General features: G+C 40.8%; 1 protein-coding gene across 3 annotated transcripts in view; it reads right to left on the reverse strand.

Annotated features, from left to right (window-relative positions):
- LOC124607030 (heparanase-like) overlaps positions 1-23,440 on the reverse strand; it is a 233,951-nt gene that overhangs the window by 112,964 nt on the left and 97,547 nt on the right. For all 3 annotated transcript variants that reach the window (XM_047139198.1, XM_047139197.1, XM_047139199.1), the window contains exon 3: positions 18,761-18,931. In XM_047139198.1, coding sequence (XP_046995154.1) covers positions 18,761-18,931 — 171 coding nt within the window. The remainder of the gene's footprint in view (positions 1-18,760; positions 18,932-23,440) is intronic.

A 23,440-nucleotide genomic window follows, 5' to 3' on the forward strand; every position in this document is an offset into this window, starting at 1 on the left:
GTAATAGAACTCAAAAAAAGCTGAGAAGCCACCTCCTGAAATAACTAAAGTGAGAGAGAGTATGCTTTAGACCAAAAGCTGAAATGCTTAACTCTGTTTTCAAATATTCCTTTACAGAGCAAAACTCAGGAGAACTGCCCCAATTTAATCCTCATACCAATGAAAAGATGAATGAAATAAGTATTTGTGTCAGTGGTGCTGAGAAACAGCTGAAATCATTAAAATTGAACAAAACTCCATGACCCGATGGAACCTTTGTCAGGTTCTGTACTGAATTTGTGGCTGAATTAGTCCCTCTTCTAACTATGATCTATTGTAGATCCCTCGAACAAAAAGTCATGCCCAGTTCTTGGAAAAAGGCATAGGTCACGCCAGACTACAAGAAGAGTAGTAGACGTGATCCACAAAACTACCATCCAATACCTTTGACATCAATTTGTTGTAGACTCTTAAAACATCTTCTATACTCAAACATAATGAAGTATTTTGAACAGAATGACCTCCTCAATGCCAACCAGCATGGATATCAAAAACATCGACCATGTGAAACCCAACTCGTACTTTTCTCACATGGCATAGTGAAAGCTTTGGATCAAGGCATTGAGGTAGATATAGTGTTTCTTGATTTCTGAAAAGCATTTCTCTCAGTACCACACTGTAACATCCACGAGATAAATTTTAACTATAGTGCGACGAGAGGAAATTATACCTCTAACAGTTATAAACATTATCTATCCGACATATGGAAAAACAGTGAAATAAAACAAAATTATGATGAATATTAATTATTTATATAATATTTTATTATGTAATTGGACATACCGATGTGTATCATACAAAGACAATGATAATTGTAAATTCCTTTTATGACCTGCATTTGCCTTCCTTTGTTTTTACCTTTTATGGTTGGTTTTTGTAGGTTGAGGATGCAAGATGCATATCAAACTGACGTCTGTTAAGAAATTGCAATTATTTGTTATTTATCATTTGAGAATAGAGTTCTTTATTATTATAAATATGTGTGAATAATTATTTGTAACTTTAATTCCTCTCCCAACAAACATTATCTGTGTTAATTATTTCTTTCCACTGCAAGGAGTGCAGCCATTGACGATAGCGATTTGTATCACATTTTTATCTGTGTTTCTTACGAAAGTATCAAAGGTTTGCTCGACGAAAATTAGTCTAAGTAGTGCACAATAGAAAAGTCAAGTTTGATCGGCATTAGTTCAGATACTTATCCTGTTAAAAGGAAATTTGCTCTAACAATAGAAAGTCTCTGTCAATTGTCTGCCGCCATCTTAACAATTATCTCAGTGGTAAATTCAAATTATGCAACTCTGCAGACATAAATGCCAAAGGTAATTAAAATGTGTAAAAATAAATGTGCACCGGTGGTCCCAAACTCATTTTAATGAAAATAATTTGAATCAGATTGGTTCTTTAAAATCAGTGCACAAAGCATGATCCCTATAACAAACTTTTTCTTGCTGATGTATGGAGCCGAAATTAATTACACACGCGAAGGATATTGTTTCAGGTAACATACATCAGTGTTGTGCACGGCTGATATTCGGTGGTTTTAATGATCATTTTGCTGAAGATAACTGTCTCCATCACAATCAATAGTTGTATAGAATCTGTTGTATGAATTGTGATTTAGTGACACTTACACAACTTACAGACAACACTTTAACACAACATTAACTTTGAGTTCTTTAGCAACTTGACCAAATCTTTAGCCAGGAGAAAAAATTATTTTGTGATTACTCACTGTAATAAAATAACATTATCATTTTCATTTACAAATTAGTTAAATACCAAACCACTGAATAACACAGCGAACACCACACTGGTGCCCAACGTTGGGCCACCAATGCACATTTATTCATTTTAATATTTGAAATTGTGATCTATTACAGGTACGGGGTACCAAAACAAACTATTAATCATTGTACACTCCTGGAAATGGAAAAAAGAACACATTAACACCGGTGTGTCAGACCCACCATACTTGCTCCGGACACTGCGAGAGGGCTGTACAAGCAATGATCACACGCACGGCACAGCGGACACACCAGGAACCGCGGTGTTGGCCGTCGAATGGCGCTAGCTGCGCAGTATTTGTGCACCGCCGCCGTCAGTGTCAGCCAGTTTGCCGTGGCATACGGAGCTCCATCGCAGTCTTTAACACTGGTAGCATGCCGCGACAGCGTGGACGTGAACCGTATGTGCAGTTGACGGACTTTGAGCGAGGGCGTATAGTGGGCATGCGGGAGGCCGGGTGGACGTACCGCCGAATTGCTCAACACGTGGGGCGTGAGGTCTCCACAGTACATCGATGTTGTCGCCAGTGGTCGGCGGAAGGTGCACGTGCCCGTCGACCTGGGACCGGACAGCAGCGACGCACGGATGCATGCCAAGACCGTAGGATCCTACGCAGTGCCGTAGGGGAGCGCACCGCCACTTCCCAGCAAATTAGGGACACTGTTGCTCCTGGGGTATCGGCGAGGACCATTCGCAACCGTCTCCATGAAGCTGGGCTACGGTCCCGCACACCGTTAGGCCGTCTTCCGCTCACGCCCCAACATCGTGCAGCCTGCCTCCAGTGGTGTCGCGACAGGCGTGAATGGAGGGACGAATGGAGACGTGTCGTCTTCAGCGATGAGAGTCGCTTCTGCCTTGGTGCCAATGATGGTCGTATGCGTGTTTGGCGCCGTGCAGGTGAGCGCCACAATCAGGACTGCATACGACCGAGGCACACAGGGCCAACACCCGGCATCATGGTGTGGGGAGCGACCTCCTACACTGGCCGTACACCACTGGTGATCGTCGAGGGGACACTGAATAGTGCACGGTACATCCAAACCGTCATCGAACCCATCGTTCTACCATTCCTAGACCGGCAAGGGAACTTGCTGTTCCAACAGGACAATGCACGTCCGCATGTATCCCGTGCCACCCAACGTGCTCTAGAAGGTGTAAGTCAACTACCCTGGCCAGCAAGATCTCCGGACCTGTCCCCCATTGAGCATGTTTGGGACTGGATGAAGCGTCGTCTCACGCGGTCTGCACGTCCAGCACGAACGCTGGTCCAACTGAGGCGCCAGGTGGAAATGGCATGGCAAGCCGTTCCACAGGACTACATCCAGCATCTCTACGATCGTCTCCATGGGAGAATAGCAGCCTGCATTGCTGCGAAAGGTGGATATACACTGTACTAGTGCCGACATTGTGCATGCTCTGTTGCCTGTGTCTATGTGCCTGTGGTTCTGTCAGTGTGATCATGTGATGTATCTGACCCCAGGAATGTGTCAATAAAGTTTCCCCTTCCTGGGACAATGAATTCACGGTGTTCTTATTTCAATTTCCAGGAGTGTATATTTACTTGTTTCATGAGCATTGACATCTTCCTACCAAAGTGCTGGACAAATCTGTATCTGCACTGGTGCGAGAGATACGAGTAACTTCATATAAGCAGTGCTGTCCACCACTCACAATCAACAAAGGCAGGAACAGATGTTCGTGTTCAGTAATTACACAGCAGCACACGAATCAACAACCATTGCATGTGACATTTAAAGTAGAAACCAGTACCTGCAGTCATAAGTAGTAATCATTGAATATTCTGGCTGCAAGAAAAATATTTTCAAGTGTAGCAACTCTACAAAAGATTTTGTACACAGAGTGAATTATTTAGATAGTGTTATTTGTGTATATGTGTTAGTTATGAGACTATTTTGTGTCAATTGGTGCTTGTCAGTGATTTATATATTTGTTGTGCTATAATGGTGATACAATGGTTAAGCAAAAGAAACAGATTAAACCGAATGAGCATACTGATGCAGAAATGACATCAGAGTCTCAGGTAGAACAATCTACCCATACTTTTGTCGAATTATTAGAAAATTTAATTATGTATGATAATTTAGTAACTGATGTCCTGACTGATAGTAAAACTGAGGAGTTGCCAAAACAAACTGACACTCCTGTAGTCAACCAGTTAGGAATTAATGACAATATTTCTTCTGGGCAAGGGGCAGAAGTTAGCAATGGCTCAAGCTATGCCGATACAAGATATACTAACAGCATTATTTGAAAAGTTTACTATTAAAGAGCAGGAGCATGAAAGACAACGCCAGCAGGAAAAGGAAAAATGTAGACAGGAAAAGCTTATACAAAAACAGCAACAGGAGCTCAGGGACCAACAAAAGGAAAAGAAATTTACGGAAAAGTTAAACAATATTTTTCTGGAAAGAGATAAAGAAATTGTACATAGGATAAATCAAGTGTTGGTCGATCGTGATAATGCTATTACTACCCATTTTAAGCAGGAGATCAACGCAGTAAAAACCACTATTGAACCGTTAACAAACATTCCAGTTCAGGTCAATAGCCTTCAAACTGAAGTAGACAGACTAGAGAACCAATTCAAAGCTTTGGCTACTGCTGTGGAAACAATGCAGGAGGACATTCCCTCAGAAATCCGAAAGCAAGTCTGAACAGAAGTAGCCAGGGTGCTGAACTCAGAAAATCAGTACTTTGAAAATGTGACAGTATGCAGTAATAACAACACTGGTACTGACAGGCAAAAGATTGCAGATAATCTAACGGTGAATTTTAATGCACCACAAGGAAGACCACATTTTGGTAATCAACCGATATTACCAGAGCAATATGTGACACCAAGGAACAATAATAGTGAAATAAAATGTACTTGTAATAAAGTAACCACACCACCTGCGAATGATAGCAATTCCATGCGCTTAACTACTTTGATGCATGACGAAAGCCTGATTAAGCATAGACAGTTTCAAATATTTACCGAAGAAAGCAAGAAAAACATACATCCAGTAGTTTTCATTCGAAACTTCAAAAGTGTTCATCCAAAATCATGGTTGGAAGAACAGAAAATACAGTTAGCGGTTTCACATATTTCTGGTGATGCACTGCTCTGGGCATTAAATGCAGCAGAAACTTGCAAGACTTTCCACAACTTTGAGAAGGCATTCCTTGATCAATTCTGGTCAGCATCTGCCCAAGAGTGTCCTACGACAAAATCAATGAGTCACTGTTGGAACTGGCCAACTCATACAAATACCTGGGTGTAGCACTTTGTAGGGATATGTAATGGAATGATCACACAGGTTCAGTCGTAGGTGAAGGAGGTGGTAGACTTTGGTTTATTGGAACAATTCTGTGGAAATGCAATCAATCTACAAAGGAGATTACTTACAAATCCCTTGTGCAACTGGTTCTAGATATTGCTCAAGTGTGTGGGATCCAAACCAGATAGGACTAACAGGAGAAGGGCAGCATGAATGGTCACAGGTTTGTTTAATCCATTGGAGAGTGTCACAGAGATACTAAAGGAACTGTACTGGAAGAGTCTTGAAGTTCGATGTGAGCTATCCTGGGAAAGTCTGTTAACAAAGTTTCAAGAATGGGCTTTAAATGATTATTCTAGAAGCATACTACAACCCCGTACATATCGCTCACATAAGGATTGTGAGGATAAGATTACATTAATTACTGCACACACAGAGGCATTGAATAATCATGCTTCCAGCACTCCATATGTGAATGGAACAGGAAGAAACCCTAATCACTGGTACAATGGTACATATCCTCTGTCATGCACCTCATGGTGGTTTGCAGAGTATAGTTGTAGATGTAGAGATGCTAATTTACAGTGTTTTGGGAGTAAAGGAGACCACTCACCATACAGCAGAAGCATTGAGTTAATGACAGGCACACAAAAAAATGAAAATTTTGCATTTTCCAGAAGAATGCTCTAATGAGCTGGAGCATGCGAAAGTGCCCCCCCCCCCCCTTTTTCCCAAACCCACGCACACGTACACATGGAGCTACATTGTGCCTGTCAAACGCACAAATAGGAATGCAACACAAGGGCACCAGAGCTGGTGAGTTTGTGCTGTGCATAATGACAATTACATGGAGTTGCAGACTGGGAGGGGATGACAGGACAGGGAAAGAGGAGACTTTTGTACAGGATGTGGGCACTGTGGGTTAGCAGAGATCGAGGCCAGGAGGACTACGGGAGTGAAGGAAATGTTGCAACGATGACTCCTATCAGTATAGTTCAGAAAAGCTGATGTTTGGGAGTAAGGATAGAGATGGCATGGTCAGCAAAGCAACCGCTGAAGGAAGAGAACTGTGTTCAGCAGAGTGTTCTGCACTTGTTGATCAACTCTGCTATTGACCACATTTGGCAGTGGTCATTCATTCTGGTGGACAGCTGATTCATGGTCATGCTCACATACAATTCTGTGCAGAAATTGCAGCAGAGCTGGTATATGAGATGGCTGCTTTTACAGGTGTCCCTGAATCTGATGGGATAGGATAAGCCTATGACAGGATTAGTCTATGATATTAACAAAGAGATAGAGGGGCTGGCCAGTACATACCTCAGCTCAGTACAGCCTATAGATACACAAAAAAACAGAACCGAAAATTTACATTCCTAGCTTTCGGAACAAATGTTCCTTCATCAGGGAGGAGAGAGGGGAAAGAAAGGGAAGAAGGGAAAGTGGATTCAGTTACTCACAACCCACGTTATGAAGCAACAGGGAAAGGAAAATAGGGAGGGTAGCAAGGATGGAGGCATGGTTGTCAGAGGGAAGCCAAACATATTCTACTGTGAGTTCTGTGCCAGCTTCAAACCAAAGAGGATGCATACAGAAGTAAAGAGGTATATAGTATAAAGAGAAACACAACTATGAAGGATGAAAAGATGCGTGAATGGCTAAAGAGGAAAGGGAAAGAGGAGAAGACTGAAGAGTAAATGGGAGTGAGGTTGTTTAACGTAGGTTCAGACCAGGGGGATGGCGGGATGAAAGGATGTGTTGGAGTGCAAGTTCCCATCTCTGCAGATCAGAGGGACTGGTGTTGGGTGGGAGAAGCCAAATGGCACATACGGTATAGCAGGTTCCTAGGTCCCTAGAATTATGCTGGAGGGCATGCTCCGCTACTGGGTATTGGACATCTCCTAGGCGGACAGTTCGTCTGTGTCCGTTCATGCGCTCAGCCAGTTTAGTTGTTGTCATATCGATGTAAAAGGCTGTGCAGTGCAGGCATGTCAGCTGATAAATGACATGTGTAGTTTCACACGTGGCCCTGCCTTGAATTGTGTATGTTTTACCAGTAGCGGGGCTGGAGTAGGTGGTTATGGGGGGATGCATGGGGCAGGTTTTGCAGTGGGGTCAGTTACAGGGGTAGGAACTGCTGGGTAGAGAAGGTAGTCTGAGAATATTGTAGGGTTTAACAAGGATGCTACGGAGGTTAGGGGGGCGACGAAAGGCAACTCTGGGTGGTGTGCACAATATGCACATTCTGCAGGCAATCATGTTTGTGAAACTTAATTCAGTACATAATACAATGAACAATAATGAACATAAGTACAATATATAGGGAAGGAAAAGCTTTCACATATGTACAAATCATAAAAAGACTGCGGGTCATAGAACACACACAATAAAAACTTTTTTTTTTTCAATAGACTGCCATCTAATTTTCCTCTTTACTAGTTCCACTGCTTCTATCTGGGCTCTCTCGAGATCATTTTTAATATGTTGAATCCATGACATATTCTTTGATTTTCCTATATATGACACCATTTTATGTGTATGCCTCAGTGATGGGAACCTTCGAACATGTTCATAAAATTTCAGTCTTTATTTTCCAATGTTGGTTTGACAATTTCTCTATTGCTTTATGGGATTTCAGTCTGCATCTGTCTTTCAATTTTTCTGGGCCTAGAGTTGTCCTCACAATTCTTCATTCTACCTTCAGGACGTTTTCCAGATCACCTTTTACATTGAGAACTGAAGTTCTGCTTGCATAAAGAGCTTCAGGTTTAACCATTGTCTCATGTCTAACCTTTATATGTGTGGATATGCAACACTTCTTGTTAAATATGTCATGCCTTCTCCCATATGTTCCATGGACCTTTTGTGATCAAACTCTGTGTTTCCTTTTCTAATCCTGTTGGTCCTGCTATCTCACCAACACACTTGAAGTGTCTGACCATACTTCATGTTTAATTTCTGAACGCTAAATCTGATGCAAATGAAAACAGTCTTTTCAAAAGATACCTGTACACCAGCTTTTTCAGTATGTTCTGTCAGGACTTCTATATGCTTACCTGCTGTTATTTCACTTGCCATTAGTATTTATAAATCATCTGTGAAAGCCAAACAAGTGATCTTGATGTCATATTTAGCTTGACCAAGTTGAGTAGGCTTCCAGAGATTCCAGTTTTCCTAACTAACGTTTTACCCATGGATTCACCTGTACCATGTACGTCACATATATAAGGGGTGTTCAAAAAGAAATGAGCCAGAGACATAATTACAGAAACCAGTACCTGTATGTTGGAAGTATTGACCCTGGCTGTTGAAGACATTTGTCCCACTGTGACACATGGTGGTGAATGGCTGTCTCATAAAATTCCCGGGGCTGCAATGTTAACCAGTTCCGCACCTACAGCTGGACGTCATCGTCCACATGAGTGCAGGAAAGGTTATGCTGATGTTCTTCTATTATCAAGATGGCCCCCATCCGATTCACTTCCTGCAGCACTGGACAACAGTGAATGCACAGCATTACTCGCAAACTTTGACCACCCTTTGCCAAGCGATCAAATCAAAACGACCAGGCAATCTCACATGTGGGGTCATTCTGCTCCACGACAACGGAAAGCCTCATACGGCCAACACAGTCGCCCCTTATATTACACAAATCTGTCCATTCTTCCTCTCTCTGTTCATTGTCTCCTCCCCACTCTCCATTGACCCTCTATTCCCCCTCTCATTATACATCTCCTCCTCCCCTTTCTCACTCTCTGCCCATCTTCTACTCTTCTCTCTCTCTCTCTCTCTCTCTCTCTCTCTCTCTCTCTCTGTCTCTCTCTCTCTGTCTGCCCTTCTCCAACTCTCCTCTCATTCTGTTTGCTTGTTGCTTGCCTCCTCTCTCTCTGTCTGAACATCTCCTCCTCTCTCTCTCTCTCTCTCTCTCTCTCTCTCTCTCTCTCACACACACACACACACACGCACACACACAGGTGTTGCCAACCCTTTTCACCCTCTCCTCAATCTTGGAGGAGCTAGGTGGTTCTTAATGCACAGTAGTTATTTCTAGACAGTAAGTGTTATGTGTACCAAGTCTGACTGAAATTGGTCCAATGGTTTAGGAGAAGATGTGGAATAAACATACATACATACATCCATTTTTATAATGTACTAGCTTTTTACCTGCAGCTTCAACCATGTACATGTGTATCGCCTGTATTTCCTACATGTGTGTCGGATTCTCTGCTGTTTTACACCATGTGATTCCAGAGAAGATACTAAATTTATCTGTGGTATTCAGCAGAGTGACATGATTTTCAGTCCCTTAACATGCCAGCAAAAATGTTGGCTCATTCTCATGACCTGCAAGCAGCACAAATAATAGATAACTTACACTTCATACTTTCAAAATATTCCCAGTCATCCAAATACAGGAAAGAAAAACCAAAAGGTAGTTTTAGAACATTTTTCTGTGTCATGCCACTCTCATCCCCATCCCCATACCTAGGGGAAGTAAGGGTGTCTTACAGCCACAGTACATCCACCTGTTTCCTCACATAGACTTCCTTTCCATATTCCACCGGCTTCTATCACCTCCCCCTCTCTGCGAACATCTCCTCCTTCCCATTCTTTCTGTCTTCTGCACTTCCTCCATCTCATTATCCATTTCCTCCTCCCCTCTCCCCTACTCAGCCGTCCATGTCTGCACATACAACACCTAGAACAAATTCTGGGGCATCCAAGATGTCAGGTGTTACCAATCCTTTTGGCCCATACCACCACCTCTATGGAAGAAGACTAGTGGTTCTTATCCTGCATGACTTCTTTCCAGCAAATAAGTGGTATGTGTACTGAATTTGGTTGAAAAGGAGCCATTTGTTTAAGAGGAGATGCAGAACACATGGACACACATGCGCAAAACAGAAATCCATCTTTATATATGTACCAGATTTTTACCCACAGCTTTATCTGTGTACGTATATGTCACATATATTGCATATACTGTCCTTTTGCCCCCCCCCCCCCCCAAAAAAAACCCTTTTCTCTCTCTCTCTCTCTCTCTCTCTGTCCATCTCCTGCTCCCCACTTTTCTGTCCTTATCATTCTCTCATCTCTCTGTCCATGCCATGTTCTGCCCCCTCCCCCCCCCCCCTGCCCCCCTCCCCTGTCTAAACATGTCCTCCCCCCTCTCTCTGTCCCTCTCCAACATCAAATCATTTTCACTTCCAACCCCACCTAAATGGGAGGTGGTTCTCAACCACATAGCACTTTTTTTTTCAGATAATACATATTATGTCCACCTAGATTTGTAACAATATTATGAGAAGGATAGTTGCTACTCACCATACAGCAGAGATGCTGAGCCACTGATACTCACAACGAAAAGACTTTCACAATTAAAGATTTCGGCCATGGGCTTTTGTCAACAATATACACACACATGCACAGACACACACACACAAACGCAACTCACACACATGACTGCATTCTCAGGCAACAAATCACATTGCGAGCAGCAGCACCAGAGCATGATGGGAGTGGCGACTGGGTGGGGGTAAGGAGGAGGCCAGAGTGGGGAGGGGGAGGGATAGTATGGTGGGGCTGGCGCGGAGAGTGAAGTGCTGCAGGTTAGACAGAGGGCAGTGAAGGGGGGGGGGGGGGGAGGGGGGTAGCGGAAAAGGAGAGAAATAAAAAGACTGGGTCTGGTGGTGGAGTGACAGCTATGGAATGGGAACAGGGTAGAGGCTGGATGGCTGAGGACAGTGACTAACGAAGGTTGAGGACAGGAGGGTTACAGGAATGTAGGATGTATTGCAGTTCACAACTGTGCAATTCAGAGAAGCTGGTGTTGGTGGGAATGATCCACATGGCACAGGCTGTGAATCAGTCATTGAAATGAAGGATGTCATGTTTGGCAGCGTGTTCAGCAACAGTGTGGTCCACCTGTTTCTTGGCCACAGTGTTCCGTGGCCATTCATGCCGACGGACAGCTTGTTGGTTGTCATGCCCACATAGAATGCAGCACAGTGGTTGCAGCTTAGCTTGTAGACCACATAACTGGTTCCACAGGTAGCCCTGCCTTTGATGGGATAGATGATTTTAGTAACCAGACTGGAGTAGGTGGTGGTGGTGGTGGTGGTGGTGGTGGTGGTGGTGGTGGTGGCGGTGGTGGTGGTGGTGGGAGGATGTATGGGACAGGTCTTGCATCTAGGTCTATTACAGGGGTATGAGCCATGAGGTAAGGGATTGGGAGCAGGGGTTGTATAAGGATGGATGAGAATGTTGTATAGGTTCAATGGATGGTGGAATACCACTGTGGGAGGGGTGGGAAGGATAGTGGGCAGGACATTTCTCATTTCAGGGCACAATGAGAGGTAATCGCAAAACCACAGGATCTAAATAGTCCAAAACTTTGTAATTCTTACAAGTTTCAGATTACAACTGTGCTAAACACTGTCACTGAAGCTGCTATCCTCACAGATCCAACAGCAGGAGAGGTGTCTCTCTTATCCCATACACCAATGATCCCAACCGATTTACTCATTCATTCATTTTAAGTGACTTCAGTTCTCAACCGATATTTCATTTGCAATAATAATAAACAAAGCTCTGGGTCAGAGAGAGGGCTAAGAGGACAAAGAGGTGAGAGGGAGAAGGTGAGGATATGGACACAGAGGAGAGAAGAGGGGATGGATACAGAGAGGAGGGTGAAGGAGATGGACAGAGAGGGAGGGGTGGGGGGAGAAGGTGGTGATGCACAGACAGAGGGCTGAGTAGGAGAGGATGAACAAAGAAATGGGGGAGGAGAAGGTGGAAAGAGTGAAAGGCAGGTAAGGAGTTTAGGATGTACATCAAATTCCCATACATAATTAGCAGTTGTATAGGGTGCACTTGTCCCCCTCCCCACCCCCTCCACACACCCACCCACACCCTGACCTTCTAGGATGTCAAAAACCGACTGTCAGTCAGTTGCGTCATATGTGTAGGGAAATACTAGTATTCAATAGAAGATTTCAAATTGTAGCGATCCCTTGTGATATTCTTAGTAGGTATAGCCACTAGTTTATTTTTGTAACAGAAACTGGTAATTTCTGATCATCACTAACTACAGCAATGTATGCGTTCATCTTTTACTGGTAAAAGAAGTACAATCAGTACAACATTGTATCTCTTCATACAGATAAACTAAAGCTATAACAATCTCATTACATGGAGAGTAAATAAATAAATAAGGACAATGTGGATCAAGATCCACAGACCTGCAGGCCTAAAAGGTGAGCTAAAGTGAGAGAGTAAACTGAAATGTCTGAAGATGGCCTTGTAAGCCGAAAACCGGTTAGCAATAAAAGTAATATTGTAGAATCAAAGCAAACTGGTGCTTTTTATTTATTGAAATAATGAGAAGTAAAATAATGAAAGAAGAGAGATGAAAGGAAATGAAAAAGGAATTGGCAGGGAGAATGGCAGAAGTGGGTCAGTCTGTATAACATAGACTAGCTCAGAACATTGCACAGATATTGGGGAACTGAAAGAAATATTGTAGTGACAATTCCCACCTACGAAATTCAAAACAGCTCACACTGTAATAAGATACAAATGACATGAATTATAAAGGAGCCACTGAAATTGACCAAATTGTGTTTAGTGGTACACTGTGTTACTGAGGAGTCAATCTTGCCTCTGGCCACAATTTGACTGTGACCATTAGCCCTCGAGCGGGCGTACCTGTGTATAAAGTGCGCCAACCAAAAATAAAATGGTTTTGTGAGGTTCCATTTCTGTTTCACAACTGCAAACCTATACCTATTCCTTCTGTATTGTTTCAGGTAACACAGCAATAAATTGTGTTGTCATACGTCCAAGGGAGCAGCAGTTATATAAAACACAAAGCAATCTTGGCGAGAAAAAATTTACAATCAGTTCAAAAAAATGACCCCACTTATGAACTAGCAACATAATCCCACATTGAGGCAGTTGTCTACAAGATAATTAGTGATCAAAGAAGCAGCTGACCAAGATCTGATGCAACTGCACTGCTTAGTGCTTCGAATGCATCATTACTGTCTCTTTAACACCTGTCCTTGGCAACAGAGAGTTATAGTGAAAATTTATTTCATTATTGCTTAATAAAACAGCAGTTTAGCTCATATTATGTAAGTTTATTTTCTCCTTGTTGAAATAAACTAAGATTAAACTGTGATTTTGATCATACATTTTTACCTTGGTAACATAAAGACAGCTATTCTGTTCGTGTGTACAAAGTGCACCACGCGCCTGCGGGTGTTACGAAAAACAGCGCACCTGCTCAAGGGTTAATCTAAGTGGTTATGAGCAATCAAAGTATTTTACTGTAATTGCAAGGAGTCTGCATCTGATGCAACTGGTTTCAAAAGGGCATTTGATAAAACAGGACATATCTGTGACAGAACTGGCACAACATGTGCCAGGTGAATGCATGGAATAGGTATTGCAACTAGGTTTCACCACACAGATATGAGCCATGTGATGTGAATTACTGGGCATAATAAAATTGAAGAGACAGACTATGAGACACAGAACATAAAGGGAGACAGGACTTAGGTTGCAAAATTACAAGACCGGATACCTACACCCTTGCCATCATCTTGTATCACACCAACACACAGTCCAAAACTACTTGTTATCTGTACCATAGATGGGTTCTTGAATCTATAGGTTTTATATATGCATTTTGTGCCATTTAAGGGAATGGGGCAGGTAATAAAAATTATAGGCTTCAAAAAAAAAAAAAGCCTTGATTCAAGTGTGCATTTCTTATGCACTTGACACTTTCCACATCGTAACAGTTACTGTGAGATAGGTCAATGGAAAATGTAACCAACTAACAATTGTTAATGTTTACCCTTTTCCGAATTAGAGAACCACGATTGTACCTTGTGGTCCCAAAATACAGTTGGTGGCACTTTTACCACCAATAAAATTGTTTTTCCTTATTTCATACACTGTCATCTTTGTCAACCCATTGCTTTGACTGTAGTTTTGTATGCACTTGCACCTTGATTCATGCATGCATTTCTTATGCACGTGACATGTTCCACATCATAACAGGTACTGTGAGATAGATCAATGGAACATGTAACTAACTAACTAACTAACTAACTAAGGACTGCTAATGTTTAACCTTTTCCAAATTAGGACATCACGATTGTATCTTGTAGTCCCGAAATACAGTTGGTGACACTTTTATCACCAACACAATAGTTTTTCCTTATTTCACACACTGTCATCTTTGTCAACCTACTGCTTTGCTACAGTTTTGTATGTATTTGCTTGGCAGCACCAGACATCTTTCATATTATGCTTAACTTTTCTCTGTGAAATTTATTGCAATTTTCTTCATCTGGAGTTCATAAATGCACCATCCACAGTGCAGTCTTCTTCATGTGCTTGACTTCATTCAGGATATTGTGTACCAGTCACATGAGATGAATATCATTTCGGCAATCTCATTAATCTCAATGAGGCAGTCTTCTATCATTACTTTTTCACAAGAATCTTAAATAGACTCCCAAAACATACCAAATACCCAGTGCCCATAAAACACAAGCAAATTCATATATCTGAAAACAGATGCGCCTGAGTGCTGGGTAAAAGTCACCATTTATCTGAGGCACAGTTCACTTTTTTAAATAAAAATCACTGAATGACAATTCTCTTCAACCATTTCAATAAAATGTGTTAGACCAATTACTTATTATGGGTATCAACAAATAACTGCATATTGCGCATCTGAGTATAGCTCAGTATTAGCATTTTCATTATTACTTCCAATCAGGCATTTCACAATTCAATACTTTCATTTTGATTTTTTCTTTTATTAAATTATGTCATATTGTACACGGTGTCCTTAAGAATCTGATGTCATTTCAATAAACTATAACTTGGAATTTACAAGAATCATGGTTTGTTGCAAAATGTTTAGAAGCTCTCATAGTTTTTCCCTGTATCCTTTATCACAGATTTGACTAACTGCATCAACATGGTGACAGACCAATAGCAGGTGCAGGCTGTCATCTCATCTGCAGTATCCAAATATATGACAACAGTACTGCAGAATTATTGAAGCCAGTATGGGAGGGCACCACTAGCAAAAAAACAAGCATAATGAGGTGGTTCAAAACTTTAAAGCAACCAGAAGTGTCAAAGACCTTCTTCGAAGTGTCTCCCCCTCTGTGCCCCAAGCACTTGTTGGGCAACTGCATGCCACTTTTTAATGCAGCCGCCAGAAGTTAATTAGCCGTGCACCATGCAAATTGCAGGAAATAACATCAACTGTCTATAAAGTGAATGGGTTGTGATGGTTCCATCACACAGGATGAGCCCTGCCCCTATGTTATGCCATTAGACTTCTTTCTATGGGATTACATCATGGATAGTGTGTACACAACACCAGTCAATGATATTGCCTCCCTTCATGCATGAAGCAGTCTGAACTTGTGATGATGCAATGCTGACCTTCACACAGGCAGAAATATAATATCACCTTGATGTTCGACAAGTAATGAGCAAGACACACACTGAAATTCTTGTGTGTCAGGAAAAAGGAAGAGTTGCTAAATGCCATACAACAAACCATGATGCTCTCTCTCTATTAGTTTCCAAGTTATGATTTTCTGAAATAAAGTGAGATCTGATGGACATCCTATTTAGCGGTGTGTCACAGATGATTCTTTATTATATGAGGTGTGTTAAATAAGTAATGCAAAACATTATCTTTTTGAAAGCAGGTTGGTTTTATTCAGGATTCCAACTCACCATCTTACTCCCCACTCTTTTCACTGCAAAATTCTATTTTTTAACATAATTTCTGCTCAGTGCATCAGCCTTATGCCACCTTACTGGGAGGGCTTGTATGCTTGCATGATACCACTCTACTGGTTTGAGGTGATGAACCCATGTTTCATCACCTGTGATGATATTTGATAAAAAATTGTCACTATCAGCCTCATAATGCACAAGCAATTCTGCATGGATGGTCCTTCATTGCTTTTTATGGTATTCTGTTAGGGGGCAAGGAACCCAGGGGGCACACACCTTTGAGTACTCCAACTGGTGAACGAGTGAGTCAGGCCCAACAGAGCTGTCCAGTTGTGTACTGAAACATTTGATTTTGATCTGTCAATCACCTCGAATGAGGGTGTCCTTACATTCCAACATTCCAGGAGTCACAGCTGTGTGCAGCCATTCGGCACGTGGGAGATAGGACAGGTTTGCATGACCTTGTTATGACAACAACAGATGCCTTTCCCAATGCCTCACTGTGCTTGTGTTCACTGCCAGGTCTCTGTAGACATTCTGCAAGTGCCTATGAATATCTGTGATGCTCTGGTTTTCTGCCAAAAGAAACTCAATAACAGCACTCTGCTTGGAATGCATGTCCATTATATGTGACATTTTCAAGGCTATGTGTAGTGTTGTCACCTGTCGGAACTTATGAAACTATAGGAGCTGACGTGGGAATGTTCCACAAAGTCACATAGCAAATTCCACTTGTTTTTTCATCTGAAATTGGCTGAGAAAAAAAAGTGTGTTGCATTATTTATTGACTGCCCCTTACAGATGTCAATACACAGCTGCATGTGGGTCTTATGTACATCAAATATAGGAAATCTATAAGCTGGTGAGCTAATCACAGGAGGTGAGTGCAGAGGGCAGACTGGCACAGTATTCCTGCAAGAACTCAGCATGAGAGATCTGTTTACACCTCCAGAGGAGGAGTGAATGTTTCATGTGGAAAAGGAGAACATTAAAGTGTAAGTACTTCTTTGAAGGAGGACATTATTCCACCACACTGTATTTTAAATTACTTTATTTGCACTACTAGTTTCAGGCACAGCCCATTCTCAAGCGTATCTGTAGCATTAGATGTGGGTACATCATCCTCCTCCTGCCAAAATATGCGTGCCATGTGTATTCATGCATAGCATCTTTGTCAATTTGCATCATCTTGTAATGCACAGGTATAAAACACACTTCTTCCTGGAAGTGACAACATGTATGGCTGTGTGTGGACCAAGCATCCACATCTGTTGCTATAGATGCACTCAAGAATGGGTTGTGCTCAAAACTAGTAGTGCAAATAAAATAATCTGAAAAACAGCCTGGTGGAATAATGTTCTTTTTCAAATTTATTGAGGCTGTAGAGCCCAACCAGAAGAAAATGAGTTAAGTATTGCTGTATGTTGGTTAGCTAGATGTGTACTGATATGTGTGTGGTTTACATTGAGGTTGATGTCAATACCAAGAAAAATGGCATGAACTTTAGAAATGAATCCTGTGAAAATGATATGAGATATTCAAAGAATTTCAAAAGCTCATCTCACCATAGGTCCATGTGATAAAAAATATCAATAATGTATTGAAACCATTCAAAGCGATATGAGGATTCCAAGAAAACCTCCTTCAAGCAGAACATGCAAAGGGTTGACACAGTGAGGAGCTACCCTGGATCCCATTGTCATGCTATTAATCTGCTTTTATGTTATGAAATACTTTCCAGTAAGTACAAAGCTCATAAAAGAAAGCAGAAAGGATGTTATTAGTCTGTTATCAGGAAGGCACTGGTTGATACTGTCTTCAGCAAATGACAAGCTAAGTACATACAAAAGTTCAGTGTGGAAGGAGATAGCACTAATGGTGACTAGTAAGTTGTGTGGTGGGAGGGGTACAGGTGTCAATTTCAAGCAATTCAGCAAATGCCTTTAGTATAAGAGAGGATTTTTAGTGCAGTAGGTTGCAGATATTGATCCACTAAAGCAGCAACATATTCAGTGCGCACTTTGGAGCTATGGGATAACATGGGTGGCCTGAGTTTGAGAATTATTGGAAGAAGGTAGAAGATGGGAGTATATGATTTGGGTGGAATGTGAAGATAGAAGAGGAGAATGTTTGGTTTCAGTGGAATAAAATGATCAGTGGATTCAGATGAGTGTCACTTGGAGACTTTTGAGTTTTAAGATGAGATTCTAGATCAGTTTGAACCAGAATGGTGGGACCCTGACAGTATAAGGAGCAGTCAAATGAAAACGAGACAGATGGAAAAAAGTAAGTAAATTGTTTATTAATTCAAAAATAACCACAATAACTGTTAATACATTTATCCCACTGTGAGACAAGACAGTTAGTGCCTTAATGGCTATTGACTTGCTTCAGATGAAAAGGTGCGTGCCTAGGTAAAAATCAAGGTTCTGTAGGCACCTGCAAACATTTTTTCCATGAACGTACTGACTGTCTTGTATCACAGTGAGATAAATTTATTAACAGTTGCAGCAATTACTTTTGAAATAACAATTTACTTGCTTTTTCCATTTGCCTTATTTTTATTCGACCAAATAAAATTACTTCTGAGATCACAGACATAAGAAAAGGAATTGGTGTTCAAAGGTTTATGCCTTACTAGTGCCATTCTGGGGCATAAGAAGTAGTGATGTAGTAATGAAACACAAATGACAACTGAATACTTTCACTCAGCCTTTGTTACAGTCAATCAGTTTTACTTGTTTCAAGAGTTGCTAATACTGTAATGTACACAGCTGTTCACTTTTTTATTCCTACATTGGCAGTTAGCTATTGCTGTACTCAATATACACTACAATGTGCAGTAATAAGTTAAATGATATAAGAAGAGATACCATTTCCAAGTTGCCATGAAACATTGCAAGCAAAACCTGTTGATACAGTTAACAACTTCTTTGCATTTGTACTGTCCCACGTGTTGTTATGCCTCAACAACACATTCAAGTCAAACAACAGCCGCAGATCAGTTTCTTTAACAAAACGATTCATTGTCAACCAGTCTTCCACTGTAACAGAAAGAAAGTTCATAAACATATATAAATATATGCTATCATTTACAGAATTTTTCTATTTCTACTCATTATGTAGAAATGAGAAAGAGGATACATTATGCAAAGTGTGCACTCTCCTCCTTACTTGCCACAGACTCACGCATAAACAGCTTTTGAATTAGAGATAGTTGCAATATTGTAAATAAGGCACTTCTGTTACATTGGTGGACAGCATAATACTTGCGGCTTCCATTAATGCCAACAGATCTAATACCAGATGCATTAAGATAGGAAACTTCTGTGCGAAATACAATAAGCATATCAGCATATTTTATAGCTTACAGATTACTGATATCTGAAACACAGGACTATCCTTTTTGAAAGTTGTGCAGACAGTTGGCACTCATGGGCTAGTGTATATATAAAAAAAAAAAAAAAAAAAAAAAAAAAAAAAAAAAAAAAAAAAAAAAAAAAAAAAAGAGAGAGAGAGAGAGAGAGAGAGAGAGAGAGAGAGAGAGAGAGAGAGAGACAAAAACTGCAGACTTAATCAAATAAGTGGATAGAAACAGTAGGTTAGTGAATAATATCATGAAAAGGATGAAAGATAAAAGCATAAAAGTTCCTGAAAAGATAAGTAAATGATGGAAATATATCTCCAAAGTCCATGCAATACGAAATTAAATGAAAGAGTGAGGGGTGGGGGTGGGGGTGGGGGCAGCAGAGGTTCATCTGATTCTTACTAATGCTCAAAATCCTACTGAATATTGTTACACATGGTTATGAGACAAGTCACAATTACAATTTTTATGAATATTCTAATTAACTCATAATACATAAAACAATAGTTATACTTATAGAATAAACTAAATCGACAATAAACTTACAGTACATAATAAAATATTCAACTTGTTATTTTGACATTCATAAATTCTTTTACTGTAAAAAAGCAGCTCTTCTGACTCTCTCCCACTTTGGCAATGGGAAAGGCCAAAAATATAAATGAGGTTACAAGAACAATCAAGGACAACATTTTAACTGATCAGTCTATACTGATCAGAGAGGGTACAGCCAGCAGGTGCACAATACACTGCAAACTGGTGGCAATAACCAGTGCAGAAATTGGCAAAGACAAAACACAGACAGACAAGCAAACAGTCCACCAACAGATGATTATAGTCTACACAACCACAGTTATGTTTCAAATATGGCCATCGAGATTTTGAATCAAGAGCTGCACAAGACAGCAATTGGAAGAACCAAATCCACAACATACACTTAGTTGACATCTTTTCAAATGAAGTGATCAATATCCCAGTTAGCCAGGAAAACTTAACCAAGTCTCAATCCCATCTGATGACCAATAAAGGGGGTGGGGGCATAAAGCTAATTAAAAACTGTTTTATTAGATATGATCAAAGTGGAGATATCAAAGACGAATTGTGCCAGAAATATACCACTAACCACGAAAGGGAAGGTGAGGAAACAGTGCAAGCAATAGTTAACGCTCAAAAATTCAACTTAAATGTACCTATGGTACTAGATACCAGTGCCACAACTAATGCGATATCTCAGGGACTATTCGATAAATTGCGAAAGTGAGGCTGCATATCAACACTTCCAGTTCAGAACCACAAAATACAGACAGCAGTAAAAAGCAAGTCTAAGGGAGTCAAACTGCATGCATTAATCCCTGTTAAAATTGTTTGTTTTCTTTTTTTTCAAATTGCCTTATTGGTATGGACACTTTTCGAAAATATCAGGCACAAATTGATACACGAAAAGAGAAATGCCATTACAATAAACAACCCAACAATGTCAGTAGATTTGGTTAAAACAAACACCAATGAAAATAGACAAGGGCACACCTCAAATATCCACATGCAATTATTTTATTCAACGGTCATGTTTTTAAAAGTATAAGAGATTGTACAGCTACAAGAAGAGGACATAAATCCTAACTTCGTACACAACAAGGCAAGCCAATCTGCGTGTTGGACCCAAGACCAAAAAGAGAAGCTTCAGAATCTGATAGTCAGATATGAACGTGTTTTTGGGAGATGCCCTGGTGTAATAACAGGATATAAATATAAAATGGAGATGTACCTCCACAAAACTTTCTGTTTCTCTCCACACCCCATGACACATTCAGGTGCTTATAGATTAGCCAATGTGAACAGTGGAAAGGACAAAGGATTCTATCCACATAAAGATCTGTGGGAACTTGTGCACTAGGCAATGTCAGCATAGGTTAAAAAGACAAGTAAGATTTTGATTAAATGTCCATGAGCCATAGAAAGCTCTGAAGACCCTTCCATCACTGAGTGCAAGATTTATTTTGAACTTTGTACTCTATAAACGTAGTGGAGTAATACACCTGAGACATAAAACATGTGATGTAGTGAAGAGAGGGAGACACTGTGCATGTGCAGTGAGGCTAGCTTACAAGATAACAGCGAGACTAGCTTACAAGATAACAGCCACTGCACACATGCACAGAAAAGCATAGTCCAATGCTTTGCACAGCCAGCTGACTGAAGCAGCTTAGTAAATGAAAGCCAACCAAACTGTATTTTTTAAAACTTTATAATATAAGTTAACAACTCTAGAAATGAAGAGTCTATACTACAAGCTAAAACTAAAAGGAGAGAATAATTAGTCTCAGGAATACTTACAGAGCACAAAATAAAAAAATAAAAACTGTGTAGGAAAAAATAACTACACACTGTATTAGTATGCACAGTACACATACATTTACAAGTGACTATATACAAGCTACACTAAACGCTATATGAGGCTCTTAAAGTCTAATTTAATATGAAATGGCCCTAGAACAATTTTGTAGTAAATTATATTTTTGTTAAACAGTAGACAGTAAAAACTATGTACCTGTAGGTGCGTGAAATGAAAATATATCTTGATCCATACAATGTACTTTGTCACAGGAAGATAAATAAATAAATAAATAAATGAACAATGAAGGAAGGATTGCATGTAAAGCTTTGAATAAGTGATGAAAGATAATGAGACTGTGCCCCATCTATGAACACTTTTAATTTCACGTGCAAAAGGTACATCAAAACGACAGCTGCACTATAAACACTTGTGCTCTTGTAACACAAGATGATCGACAAATACAGCTCTGTACTAATGGAAAAAGTGTATGTGTGTATTGAAAAGGTGATGCATTAGTAGGCATCAAGCAACTATACACCTAGTTTTAAGTCAGTATCAAGTTTCCTTCCAGTGAACGTTGCAAGGACGTGTCCTGAAATAAATTAGGAACACAATGGTTAAGAGTTAGGTACCAAAGCAAAAGGGCGGCGCTGTAATACAAATAATTATAAGTCTAAAAGTATGTGTGAGAATGTGTGCATATGAAAAGCTTACAGTACATCAGATGTTATAAAAGTTAAATTGAGGTCTCGTACTACCAAATCACAGGGGGTCAGACCAGATACTATACGTTGCTGATAAGACTGTAAAGCACTTGTGTTCTTGGTGCGTTTGCACACTATATACAGAACAGGTAGAGTTACACAATCCTCCCCATCTCCTGCAGATAGCATGATAATAGAAACGTCAGGGTGGCATCGCCACTGCATACACCAATCACTGCCACTGCCTTCGAGGACGAACGACAGTCATATCGATTCACGACAATTAACATCAATACCATGTGGTCACACGAGAAACTGTCACTGTTACGCATCACACTTTATGCGGCCAATATCGACATGGCCTTATTGCAGGAGGTATACGTTCTTGGCTTCCAGAACATCACCGGATACATGACATGCATATCACACGCATCGGATATGGGCAGTGTTATCGCAATACTTCTCAAAGAAGGGTTAATAGCCACTGATATACATTACCTACCAAACATCAGGGGTATGGCACTTACGGTACAGGGGATACACCTCATCAATGTTTATGCACTGTCCGGTACAAGCAAGAGGCTTGGACATCCGTTGTTCTTTGCTGAGGAATTAACACAATTATGCCACGTCAGGCTAGATGATATGGTGATTGGAGGTGATTTGAGTTGTACACAGCCTCCAAAGGACCAAATTCCTCAGCATTCAACATGCCCAGCACTCGGTGCAGTAATTCACGAACGCGGTTTGGTAGGCACTTGGAACATCATTTATGCTGATGGACAGGGTTTCATGCACTTTATGGAACATTCGTCTAGCAGAATTGATAGGATATATACCTCCAACTCTCTCAGCGATGCGATCACAGCACCGAACTGTGGCCAGCTGCATTTACGCACCACACTGCTTAAAATTTATACCATCAAGCTTCGATGCCAACAAGTTTGGCACAGCCGCAGCCTGTGGAAATTTAACACTGCTCACCTGGCTTTACTGGAATGTCAAGTGGCATTAGGAGACTGTGCCTATGATTACAAGGCGCATATACATCTGCTTTACAGTGGAGGCTGGACTGTGCCAAGCTGAGCCTTCAACGTACTTTGAAGACTTTTAGTAGGGAAGCTGCAGCATGCAGGTGCAGCACTAC

The sequence above is a fragment of the Schistocerca americana genome, chromosome 3 (genome assembly GCF_021461395.2).
Source record: "Schistocerca americana isolate TAMUIC-IGC-003095 chromosome 3, iqSchAmer2.1, whole genome shotgun sequence".
Classification (NCBI taxonomy): Eukaryota; Metazoa; Arthropoda; class Insecta; order Orthoptera; family Acrididae; genus Schistocerca; species Schistocerca americana.